This window comes from Polyodon spathula, chromosome 38 (genome assembly GCF_017654505.1).
Source record: "Polyodon spathula isolate WHYD16114869_AA chromosome 38, ASM1765450v1, whole genome shotgun sequence".
Taxonomy (NCBI): Eukaryota; Metazoa; Chordata; class Actinopteri; order Acipenseriformes; family Polyodontidae; genus Polyodon; species Polyodon spathula.
This window is the reverse complement of record NC_054571.1, coordinates 2,951,826-2,964,325: the sequence shown is the minus strand read 5'-3', so window position 1 is coordinate 2,964,325 and position 12,500 is coordinate 2,951,826. Positions and strand designations below refer to the sequence as shown.

Below are 12,500 nucleotides of genomic sequence, written 5' to 3'. Positions count from 1 at the left end.
GTGACGCTGTGTCAGTGTATCAGGGTTGGGTGTGACAGGTTCTGTGTGTAGTTCCAGCAGGTTGAAGATGCTCAGGGCTGTGTGACGCTGTGTCAGTGTATCAGGGTTGGGTGTGACAGGTTCTGTGTGTAGTTCCAGCAGGTTGAAGATGCTCAGGGCTGTGTGACGCTGTGTCAGTGTATCAGGGTTGGGTGTGACAGGTTCTGTGTGTAGTTCCAGCAGGTTGAAGATGCTCAGGGCTGTGTGACGCTGTGTCAGTGTATCAGGGTTGGGTGTGACAGGTTCTGTGTGTAGTTCCAGCAGGTTGAAGATGCTCAGGGCTGTGTGACGCTGTGTCAGTGTATCAGGGTTGGGTGTGACAGGTTCTGTGTGTAGTTCCAGCAGGTTGAAGATGCTCAGGGCTGTGTGACGCTGTGTCAGTGTATCAGGGTTGGGTGTGACAGGTTCTGTGTGTAGTTCCAGCAGGTTGAAGATGCTCAGGGCTGTGTGACGCTGTGTCAGTGTATCAGGGTTGGGTGTGACAGGTTCTGTGTGTAGTTCCAGCAGGTTGAAGATGCTCAGGGCTGTGTGACGCTGTGTCAGTGTATCAGGGTTGGGTGTGACAGGTTCTGTGTGTAGTTCCAGCAGGTTGAAGATGCTCAGGGCTGTGTGACGCTGTGTCAGTGTATCAGGGTTGGGTGTGACAGGTTCTGTGTGTAGTTCCAGCAGGTTGAAGATGCTCAGGGCTGTGTGACGCTGTGTCAGTGTATCAGGGTTGGGTGTGACAGGTTCTGTGTGTAGTTCCAGCAGGTTGAAGATGCTCAGGGCTGTGTGACGCTGTGTCAGTGTATCAGGGTTGGGTGTGACAGGTTCTGTGTGTAGTTCCAGCAGGTTGAAGATGCTCAGGGCTGTGTGACGCTGTGTCAGTGTATCAGGGTTGGGTGTGACAGGTTCTGTGTGTAGTTCCAGCAGGTTGAAGATGCTCAGGGCTGTGTGACGCTGTGTCAGTGTATCAGGGTTGGGTGTGACAGGTTCTGTGTGTAGTTCCAGCAGGTTGAAGATGCTCAGGGCTGTGTGACGCTGTGTCAGTGTATCAGGGTTGGGTGTGACAGGTTCTGTGTGTAGTTCCAGCAGGTTGAAGATGCTCAGGGCTGTGTGACGCTGTGTCAGTGTATCAGGGTTGGGTGTGACAGGTTCTGTGTGTAGTTCCAGCAGGTTGAAGATGCTCAGGGCTGTGTGACGCTGTGTCAGTGTATCAGGGTTGGGTGTGACAGGTTCTGTGTGTAGTTCCAGCAGGTTGAAGATGCTCAGGGCTGTGTGACGCTGTGTCAGTGTATCAGGGTTGGGTGTGACAGGTTCTGTGTGTAGTTCCAGCAGGTTGAAGATGCTCAGGGCTGTGTGACGCTGTGTCAGTGTATCAGGGTTGGGTGTGACAGGTTCTGTGTGTAGTTCCAGCAGGTTGAAGATGCTCAGGGCTGTGTGACGCTGTGTCAGTGTATCAGGGTTGGGTGTGACAGGTTCTGTATGTAGTTCCAGCAGGTTGAAGATGCTCAGGGCTGTGTGACGCTGTGTCAGTGTATCAGGGTTGGGTGTGACAGGTTCTGTGTGTAGTTCCAGCAGGTTGAAGATGCTCAGGGCTGTGTGACGCTGTGTCAGTGTATCAGGGTTGGGTGTGACAGGTTCTGTGTGTAGTTCCAGCAGGTTGAAGATGCTCAGGGCTGTGTGACGCTGTGTCAGTGTATCAGGGTTGGGTGTGACAGGTTCTGTGTGTAGTTCCAGCAGGTTGAAGATGCTCAGGGCTGTGTGACGCTGTGTCAGTGTATCAGGGTTGGGTGTGACAGGTTCTGTGTGTAGTTCCAGCAGGTTGAAGATGCTCAGGGCTGTGTGACGCTGTGTCAGTGTATCAGGGTTGGGTGTGACAGGTTCTGTGTGTAGTTCCAGCAGGTTGAAGATGCTCAGGGCTGTGTGACGCTGTGTCAGTGTATCAGGGTTGGGTGTGACAGGTTCTGTGTGTAGTTCCAGCAGGTTGAAGATGCTCAGGGCTGTGTGATGCTGTGTCAGTGTATCAGCAGCTTACCTGGCTGGCTCCCTTGTTGGTTCCCATCTGGAGGCTGATGGTCGACTGGTCCATGGGCTTCTCAGAGCCAGCCTTGGGGTCGTACAGGTGGCGTCGGGTCCCATATGATGTCATACCCTTCTGGCTGGCAAACTTGTTGGTGCCCATCTAGTCAAGAGTCAACAGATGGGATCCTTTCAGTCACTCATTCTTCGTTTACGAGACAGTAACTAGAAGCCACCAAATCCAGGGCTGGAAATAAGACTCCCATTGCGTAGCAGTTTGATCCATTCCTGGTTTGACAGCGAGCTTAATAAGACACACCTGTGCCTGTTCCCTAGACACACTGTGGCTAGTCAAGCTGGTAGTAAAACCTGGAATGGGGGGAGACTGCTGTGCAATAGGGCAGGGGAGTCCCAGCTAGCCCTTACACTCCTGGTCTTTGTTCCAGCCCTGTTCTAAATTGTGTAATTTCACAATTCCACTCCACAGTGGGCGAGGCTTTTCAGTGTGATGTTAGTAAGCAGGGTGTGCTGTTAGTTCCTCACCTGCAGTCCAATGATATTTCGTCCTTCCCTCAGCTGCTCTGGGTTGAACTGCCTCTGCTGCTTCTCAGCGAACTTCACCCCCACTTCAAACCTGGACCGGAACCCTTTGGTCTTCGCCTGGCCCAGACAGGAACAGAGAAGGGGTGAGACAAGGGGCAGCGTCCCTCGGGGGAAAGGTTAACAGCACCTTCTGGGTCAAAGCAGGTTCCAGACTGCAGTGCCTGCGCTTAAGTTCAAGGTTATTATAGAAAGCAACTTTGCCCGACTGACAGTGTTATGGTAGGTTTTTTGGATTGTTTGAAAGAGAGAAGCTAGCTGCAGTGGCAGAGTTTGGCCAGCAGATGGCAGCAGAGGCTATACCTGCACTGCATCCTGAGAAGTGTTGTGTGTTTACCTCAAAACAGCAAGCTGTGCAGTTACTATGTTAATATATTACAATTCACAAACATGAACCCTTTCCTCCAAAAACTGCACAGGGTGGCATCTATACCCAGGTGGAATCTTTAAAAGGCCGTAATATTTCTGCATTACGTGGGTAAATAACTGCCCTATTTTCAACTCTCCGAGTTTTCATTCTCTATATGTGCAGTGATGCACACATGAGCTGTGAACACAGGATAAATGAATGGAATCTCCAAGGGAAAGAGGGGACTTGATTGAGGTCTTTAAAATCAGAAAAGGAATAGATAGTTAACCAAACACCCTGCTTGACACTCGGCACAGAGAGAGAACAAGAGGCCATACGTGGAAGCAGAGTAGAGTTTAGAAGAGAAGGGAGGAAGCCCTGTTTCACACAGAGAGTTAGGAATGCATGGAATAGCCGACCAGGTGAAGCAGCAGGATCTAAAACACTGGGAGCGTTTAAATAAAGACGAGAGTCCGTGCTTCTAAAGGAGTTCCCCCCCAGTAGAGGAGAATGGTGCTAACAGGGGACGAGCCTCGAGGGGCTGAAAGGCTTTTTCTCATTGCCCGAATGTTTCTCCTGTGCTGGATTTCCAGCACTGAGGGAGCTGTTCTTACCACTCCTGCCAGTGTTATGAGAGTGCTCTGGACCTGGGTGTGGTTAAAATTCTCAAAGAGGTCGTTGGCTTCGAAAATATCGTTGGGTCTCAAACCGTACTCTGTGATGGCCTTGATGAAGTTGCCAATGTTCTCGAGCTGCAAAATAAAGAGGTAGATCAAGTTAGTTATGTGGATAGTGCCAGTGTCTGGATTATCAATGAAGCCGTGGTGTGCAGGGGGGTCTCTTATTGTCACCTTGTGCAGGACCAGCTGTGCGTGTGTGTGTGTGGGGGGGGGGGGGGGGGGGGGTGTGTGTGTGTGTGTGTGTGTGTGTGTGTGTGTGTGTGTGTGTGTGTGTGTGTGTGTGTGTGTGGGTGTGTGTGTGTGTGTGGTGTGTGTGTGTGTGTGTGGGTGTGGGTGTGTGTGTGTGTGTGTGTGTGTGTGTGTGTGTGTGTGTGTGTGTGTGTGTGTGTGTGTGTGTGGGTGTGTGTGTGTGTGGGTGTGTGTGTGTGTGTGTGTGTGTGTGTGTGTGTGTGTGTGTGTGTGTGTGTGTGTGTGTGTGTGTGTGTGTGTGTGTGTGTGTGTGGGTGTGTGTGTGTGTGTGTGTGTGTGTGTGTGTGTGTGTGTGTGTGTGTGTGTGTGTGTGTGTGTGTGTGTGTGTGTGTGTGTGTGTGTGTGTGTGTGTGTGTGTGTGTGTGTGTGTGTGTGTGTGTGGGTGTGTGTGTGTGTGTGTGTGTGTGTGGGGGGGTGTGGGGGGGGGTGTGTGGGTGGGTGTGTGTGTGTGGGTGTGTGTGTGTGTGTGTGTGTGTGTGTGTGTGTGTGTGTGTGTGTGTGTGTGTGTGTGTGTGTGTGTGTGTGTGTGTGTGTGTGTGTGTGTGTGTGTGTGTGTGTGTGTGTGTGTGTGTGTGTGTGTGTGTGTGTGTGTGTGGGTGTGTGTGTGTGTGTGTGTGTGTGTGTGTGTGGGGGGGGGGGGGTTTTGTTTAGATTTTTCAGCATTGGAATTGGCCATGGCGTTCTATGCACGGGTCATTCTGTCAATACCGCACTGTGATTGGTTGATTTCCGCGATGCGGTTTGTAATACGATTCATGACCTGATTCACGTTACCTGGTGCCAGTTTTGCGTGGACTGGTTGATTTTTCTGACTGATCCCGGCTGCAGCTTGTTGATCAATCTGAAAGAGAAAAAAAAAAATCCACAATGATCTGGATATATGGATGCATTTCTGAAGGGTTACAATTCAGAACTCTGATGAAATACACGGTTTAATCATTTTCTCAACACGCTTCGCTAATTGCAAAATCCTACGCCGATGCTTTCAACCCAGCTAATTCTGTAACACTGAAATAAATGAAAGTAATTCTACTTTTAAACTGAGGATTTTAACTAGCCCTCTTATCCGGTATTACTCCAATGGGGAATATTGTTTAACATATGGAATGAGCTCTATATGAGAAACATGAAAAAGGAAATACATTGAATCATTGAAGTTAATCTTGGTGTTGTAATTGAATTTATTTACATGAACTGATCAAAGTTAGAACGTATCTTCCTTTAAGATCCTATCACTGATTTAGATCCTAACATCTGTGTTTAACTAAATAACCCTGGATAATCAATGTAAAGCTACAGACACCCCCTGAATACTCACTCGCACAGCACCACTCCGTCCTTCAGCCCCTCCATGAAGCCCCCTGCTATCTTCCGCCCCGTCACGTCCTCGATCCACAGCCGAAGCTCTTCCTCTTTCTGGGCATCATACTTGTGGGCGAGCTGGGGGCAGAGGGCACAAGGGGTTACTGTGGACGCATCCAATGCTAGCCTCCCTGGTACAATAATTCAGTGGTAAATGCACATGGTTTGGTTTTTCTTTTGCAGTTTCCCCATCCTTATGCCATGCGTTTACCAGTTTATAATGGTCACCATGATTATTAATACACTTTACCAGACCTGTCTGTGCTTTACAATGCTTTCCTATGCTTTATCAGACCTATCTGTACTTTACAATGCTTCCCTATGCTTTACCACACCTCTCTGTGCTTTACAATGCTTCTCTATGCTTTACCAGACCTCTCTGTGCTTTACAATGCTTCCCTATGCTTTACCAGACCTCTCTGTGCTTTACAATGCTTCCCTATGCTTTACCAGACCTCTCTGTGCTTTACAATGCTTCCCTATGCTTTACCAGACCTCTCTGTGCTTTACAATGCTTCCCTATGCTTTACCAGGCCTCTCTGTGCTTTACAATGCTTTCCTATGCTGTACCAGACCTCTCTATGCTTTATTACACTTTGCTATGAATGAAGTTGTTAAAAATTGGGCTTCACCAAATTGAACCCCCCCCCCCCCCCCCCCCCCCCAAAAAAAAAGAGCCAATGAAAAACGATGATGGAGATTTTGGAGACTTTGGAGACAATTTCTTGAACCCTTGGCTAGCAGAACTCCTTTAAAGGAACTGTTGGAGCAGGAGAAGACTCGCCTCAGCAGGCATGCCAAGGTCATTTGTTTTGGAATCGAATGTGAAGGTTGCGCGAGTCTGCCTTGTTGAATTCTTCCTTGCTCTTCCTTGCTCATATTTTGCTAAACAGTAAAAGCTATCAACGTTAACAAAGATCTCCCCATTGTAAATTCTCAGAGCGCTTTTTATTAATGGGACTGGAGCTGCAACAATTAATTCATGCATCGGTCATTGATCACCCTTCTTTAAATTTCCCGAGCTTCGATTGCATATTGGTGAATCCAATCCAAACTGAGCTCTCATTGCCAGTGTGCGTTCAAACATCGACTCTGTGGGCGGGTGGGCTTATATTAGTGCTGGCACAGCGGGAAGCCAACGCCAGCGCGTTGCTGGGATACAAACGTTCGTGCGAAACAAGGCACGGCCGGTAAAATAATTTATTTTCATTTTTCCTGATTCAAAAATTAAAGCTAAACAGTGTATTTAAAAAAAAAAAAAAAAAAAAAAAAAACGGAGGATTTTCGGTATACTACCATTAAATAAAAATTAATAAAAATTGAGTTAATTATTATTATTATTATTATTATTATTATTATTATTATTACTATATAAAGTCTTAAATATCATCTTAATGTCTTGTTCTCGTCTAGATGCCCTCTGTATATCGTTGTGTGTCTCTGGAGATGGTTTAAAGAGCCCTGTCAGCAGAACTCTCTGAATCGTGTCTAAACTGTGCCCCAGAATCTCTGTCTTTCCTCAGTGCCCTTAGAAGGGATACTGAAGCTCTAGTTATCCTGAGGATTCCACAGTGGGTGCCAGCATCACATTTTTTTCCCAGCTGTAAATTTAAAGCAGGGATCGCAAGCATTGCTTTTGGCTTACCAATCCCCCCCCCCCCCCCTCCCCTCTGTCCTCCCCCTTTCTCTCTTGGGGGGAGGGGGGGCTGTGCCAATGCAAACAGGTTGACATGGAATGCAGAGACAATACAGCTGAGCGGCGCGCCAAACTTGGGAGAGGCTGGCCGGCTTGGCACCCAGCCACCCTTTCTTTGCAGCTCCGTTACAGCCGAAGTTTCACAGGAGCCTTTCAGTGCAGTGCAGACCAGTGGAGGATTACAGTCTAGGACAGCAACGTGCTGCTTATTGATGAAAAAATTCTGCTCAGGGGCTAGTCGGGTTGTAAACTAGAAATCAGAGCTGAAAATGAAGGTTATATTACAGTGCATGGATAGAGACTTGCATGCAAAGAAAGATTACTGTGTTACAAAAGGGGGTACAAATTCCTGAATATTGGTTCCTAGGGTGAAATGAATATTCAGCGGGACACCGGGACTGAACATTTGATTCAGTTAACCTTTCAACTCTGCCTCCTCCCTGCTTTAGTGCAGAGAGGTCACACCCGGGACCTCTCTGCAGTAAAGCATAGCGCCGATACCGCTGAGAGAAAGAGCCGGCTCCTTTGCAAGGAGCGCACGTCGGGCTGACGTCATCGTGTGATTACGTCACATGGGTTTTGCCAGCATTAAAAAGGTGTGAAATTCACAACGCGAGCTATTCTGTACAGAAGAGCGCTTAACTCTCGTATAGGGGACACGGGTTTTTACTCTAATATTACGAAATTATACTTTGATTTTTCCAGCTGTAATCCGAAAAGAACATTAGACTATTAGTTTAAATTTTGAAACGTTATTCGTGAATGAAAACCCGCATGCTAGGCACAGCACTGGCGATAAACTGACTTTAAACGGAGGGTGCATCTACCTGGAAACTAAAAATAAAACACGAAACTGAATCTGTAATTACAGTAGCACAAGAGAAGGGCTCTGACTTTAACCGCTTGAAAAAAACAAACCAAACCAAACCAAACCAAAACGCGCGTACGGGAGGTCCTGCCTCTGACTTTCTCCAATAGGAGAGGAATTTGGGACGCTTCTTTCTCCGGGGTCTTCCGGCGACATTCATAGCGGGGTTTATTTATACATAACTGTTCTTAACACGTGGGTGTACGATTTTTCTATATAATAATCTAATTAATCAAATTAATTAAACTTCTGTATTGTATGTTTTGTTGCATTGTAGGAATCGTGTGTGTGTTTTCAATTTAAAAATGAATACAAAATAAATTCCAATAATAATAATAATAATAATAATAATAATAATAATAAAGTATACACCTAATGCACAGACCTGGCTCAAGTAAATTGGCTAGTTTAGTTGCGGCCTCGTGAATATCAGGTTTTCAGAGTGAAAAACTGGGACGTTTTGACACAGTAGCAACCCTGAAGCTGTTAAAATAACTGTATATAATAAGAGAAATCGCGCAGTGTGTTTACTGTACGGTTAGAAGTATTCAGTCTCTAATCAGATTCAGAGTTCTCGGCGTGCCTTGCCTTCCAGGAAATCGGTTACACTTTCTAGGTAACAGGGGTCCTGTTACTGGCTGAAAGCACGTCAGTCAATAGGGGAAGCAGCTGATTGGTTACTAACGGGAAAGGAGGCACCTAAAGGGGTGGGGTGCAATTTCACTTTGCAGGAGCAAAAACTAGCAAAAAAAATGTTTGTTAAAGCATTTTCAAACATGCCCCGTGGAGCCCTATATAGTGAAATGATGTGCAGGACATGGAAATCAATCTCGCTGCGCTACTGTGTTTGTAATCCTGGAGCGTGGTGTTGGGTTCCAGCATCGAGATGAAAGGCCACACTGTGATAAGTACTGCTGGGTGTGGTAGTGCATGGTCTGTCTGGCACTGGCATGTTACTGCAATAGGTTACCTGCTGCCTGCGTTTCTGTTTGGACACCCATTCTAACCAAAGGCTTTTTCATCACATTGTGCTACCATTCCAATTGTGTTCCCTCACCCCTGCAAATCTCAGAGAAAGAGAACTGAAGGTCAACCCCTGACTGTGCGACTCCCCCCTGCACACCACGCGGCCCTACCTTTACCAGGGGAGACCCTGCCTTTACCAGGGGAGACCCTCGGGGACCCCTGCGCTCCCCTGACTGTGTGACTCCCCCCTGCACACCACGCGGCCTTTACCAGGGGAGACCCTCGGGGACCCCTGCGCTGACTGTGTGACTTTACCAGGGGAGACCCTCGGGGGAAATCGCCTGCTACTCCTTCAGCTGAGATCGTTCTCTGCCCTGCATTAGCCACGTAATGAACTGTAGTCTTGCAAAGGGAATTTCAATGAAGGTGAACTCATTTTGTCAAGACAAATTTGCAGAGCTGGGTTTAGTTACCAGAGCGCAGCTGCATGCGTTAACGAAGCGATGTGAAATTTCAACCACAGGCGAGAAACAGCGAGACCTATTTCAAACCGTCAACAGGGAATCTACCAAACAAACAGCAGCTTCATTTCTACAGGGAAAAATGCTTCACAGCATCTGGAACAGGCTTCAGTGTTATAGGGTTAACACTTTATTAATGGAGTATAGGAGCCTCCCTTTCTCTGCTTCATCAGCACAGAGGGAGGCTGTTCAGAGAGTATAAGAGCTGCCCTTTCTCTTTCTCTGCTTCATCAGCACAGAGGGAGGCTGTTCAGAGTGTATAAGAGCCTCCCTTTCTCTTTCTCTGCTCCACCAGCACAGAGGGAGGCTGTTCAGAGAGTATAAGAGTATAAGAGAGGGCTGATGTCCAGTTACGCTCCCCGCTGTGCCTCGCGCACGTGTTCTGGGGAGAGATTAAGAATAGAGATGACACATGGAAATCTTTTCTTTGGTCAGCCCCCAGTGTCTCTTCATGTGCTGGGCTGAGGGATGTTACCACAGAAACAAAACAATACCAGACAGCGTGGAAATGAAGCCACGTTCTCAAAACACCGAGCCCTCGTTCTTCACCTGTACTATTTTAAAATAAACCCCTGTTGTCTCCCACAGTAAAGGGGTGACTGGAATCATGTTCTGAAGCCCAGTTTAATTACAGGGCACTTGACAGCATGTCTTTGTGAACGGTTACCTGCAGGGAGAGAGAGGAGCACCTCGGTCTCAGTGCCGCTGACCCCTTCAGCTTGACCGTCGCACACACGCTTACCAAGGATTACCAATAAAACATTTGCAGTCTCTAAACAAGCAATACCTCTGTGATAATATTGCTGCAACCCTGCTGTAGAAATTAAACGAGATCTCCAGATCGTGAGGTCGTACTTTTCTGCTCAATCTGGAGGCAACAAAAAAGTTTTTTATTAAAGGGACATTTTTAATTTTAGAGGATTTTCCCCAAAGATGTATTCATAATGTGCAAGGCCTTTCCTTTACTAAGATGGAGGCTGTGCTGTGACATCATCATCCTGTTGGCAGCCCTGATCTATAAAAAGATTGATTTCCAATATGTTTCCCCTCACCGCTCCCCGCACAGCTGCTCCGGAGAAATGAAGGCTCAGCGGGCGTCCTCTGATCCCACGACCGAGCCAGCTTCCTCTTCTACGCCCAGGAACTCCTGAGGGGATGTCAGTGATCTACCGCCCCCTGGAGGGCCAGCCCTGCAGGTGTCTGCTCTGAGCTCACCGGGCAGGCATGTCTGCTGTAGCTCCATGAGGAGAAACAGTCCCTGCTGGTTTTGCCTCCCTGACCCACGGGGAACGCCAGAGCCAATGCGACGCCCCCTCCAGGATCTCCAGGGAAGAACGGCGACCTCGCCCAGCCAAGATGCGAACCTGCACTCCCCTGACTGTAAGAGTAGCCACTCAAGTACAATGCTGCCTAATTTCTAGGAAGGGCAAATATGATTTGTTAGTGCTAACAGTTTAATGTTTCTTAAAATCTGTGCATGTCAAACACAGAGATCAGGGGCAGTGCTTATACAACAGGATGTGTGTGTGTGTGTGTGTGTGTGTGTGTGTGTGTGTGTGTGTGTGTGTGCTGTCAGGTCATTTATTACCTGTGTAAGTCACTTCCACATATATGTTACACACATGCAGTCTCAGCCACATTCACGATGCATCATAAAACAGTAACAGCGCTCCAATGGAAGCGCTTCAAGATTCATGATGCCTTTGCTGATTGGTTACCACGATATTAAAATCACAAAACACGTTTAAAGGAAACCTCCCTGTTGATTTTCAATAAATAATTACAGGAATGTCATTGATAACTTTGCTGAGCTGTGATTGTGGACAGCGCTGTGAATTTTATCTGCAGAAAAATACACGTTGCAGCCCTGTGGCGTGGAAGCGCCAATTCTGTATTACCTTCATCATAATTCTATTTCACTGCAAACCTGGAGGGCTGTAGCCACTGTACAGCATGCAAAAAAAGGACTTGTGAATAAGGAACACGGATACGCGTTTGAAATGTGATTCAGAGGAGAGGAACACAGCTCAGGCTAAAATGTTTTAATTAATAATTCTAGCTAATCTTGCTTCAAACGATGTTACGTTAACATACTGAACTACACACCGCGTTACAGTTTCCCATATACTTGACAAAGCTACAGAAGGAAGTTACATAAGATAACCTTAAATAAATCTCACACACGCACACACACACACACACACACACACACACACACACACACACACACACACACACACACACACACACACACACACACACACACACACACACACACACACACACACACACACACACACACACACACACACACACACACACACACACACACACACACAACACACACACACACACACACGGGGTTCAGTCACTACAGTATATATTCTCTGGAACTTCATTTCAAGCGACAGCGTGCCGTGTGCTGTAACGCGCGTCTTAATGCCAACAACCGACTTACTTCAGTGCAAACCCTCCGATCTTTCGCTTTGCTTTCCGAATGTGATATTAAGCGGCTCCCGGTAGGTGAGACACGATGTGATCGATATTAACTACAGTGATATATATATATATATTATATATATATATATATATATATATATATATATATATATATATATATATATATATATAGTTCTTAATAATAATAATAATAATAATAATAATAATAATAATAATAATAATAATAATAATAATAATAATAAATGTGAAGAGTTTTCTATTCATTCTTCTATTTCAATGTTTTTTTGTTTTTTTTTCAATACACCTGTTTCACATCCACTGAGCTGGCACTGCTGTACTCTGCCAGGTTACTTCACCGCAATGCTAAGGGCACAGTGGCACCTTTAACTGGAAAGGGCAGAGATGCTGCCGGACCTCTTCTGCTGCTATTCTGCACGACGCTGCTGTTAAAGGGACCGTCTCTTATTTGCGGGGCGCGCTGTCCCGCATCAGAGCCTGTAGCTTCGGCACACGTACCTTGTTTTTAATTTCAGCGGACAGCCCGTACGCGGGTCCTTTGTTGAAGTGTCCAAACGACATGAGTCCTGTTGATCCCAGCACTGGACGGAGACGCGTTGAAGAGAAGGAGGTGCGATTTAAATCCTCGGTGTGGAGCTACCCGACCGTGCGCCCCGCTTAGCGTACTCGCCGAAGGTGTCCGGCAACTTTT

At 46.9% G+C, this 12,500-nt stretch overlaps 1 protein-coding gene across 1 annotated transcript in view; it reads right to left on the bottom strand.

The window, feature by feature from the left end:
• The window catches only part of LOC121304570 (calponin-1-like), a 15,277-nt gene extending 2,789 nt beyond the window's left edge, over positions 1–12,488 (bottom strand). Inside the window, exons 1-6 of the mRNA XM_041235760.1 lie at positions 12,308–12,488; positions 5,237–5,358; positions 4,693–4,759; positions 3,604–3,741; positions 2,584–2,700; positions 2,057–2,203 (exon numbers count right to left, since the gene is read on the bottom strand). Of these exons, the coding sequence (XP_041091694.1) occupies positions 2,057–2,203; positions 2,584–2,700; positions 3,604–3,741; positions 4,693–4,759; positions 5,237–5,358; positions 12,308–12,370 (654 nt within the window). The 5' untranslated portion in view covers positions 12,371–12,488. The remainder of the gene's footprint in view (positions 1–2,056; positions 2,204–2,583; positions 2,701–3,603; positions 3,742–4,692; positions 4,760–5,236; positions 5,359–12,307) is intronic.
• Between the last annotated feature and the right edge of the window lie 12 nt (positions 12,489–12,500).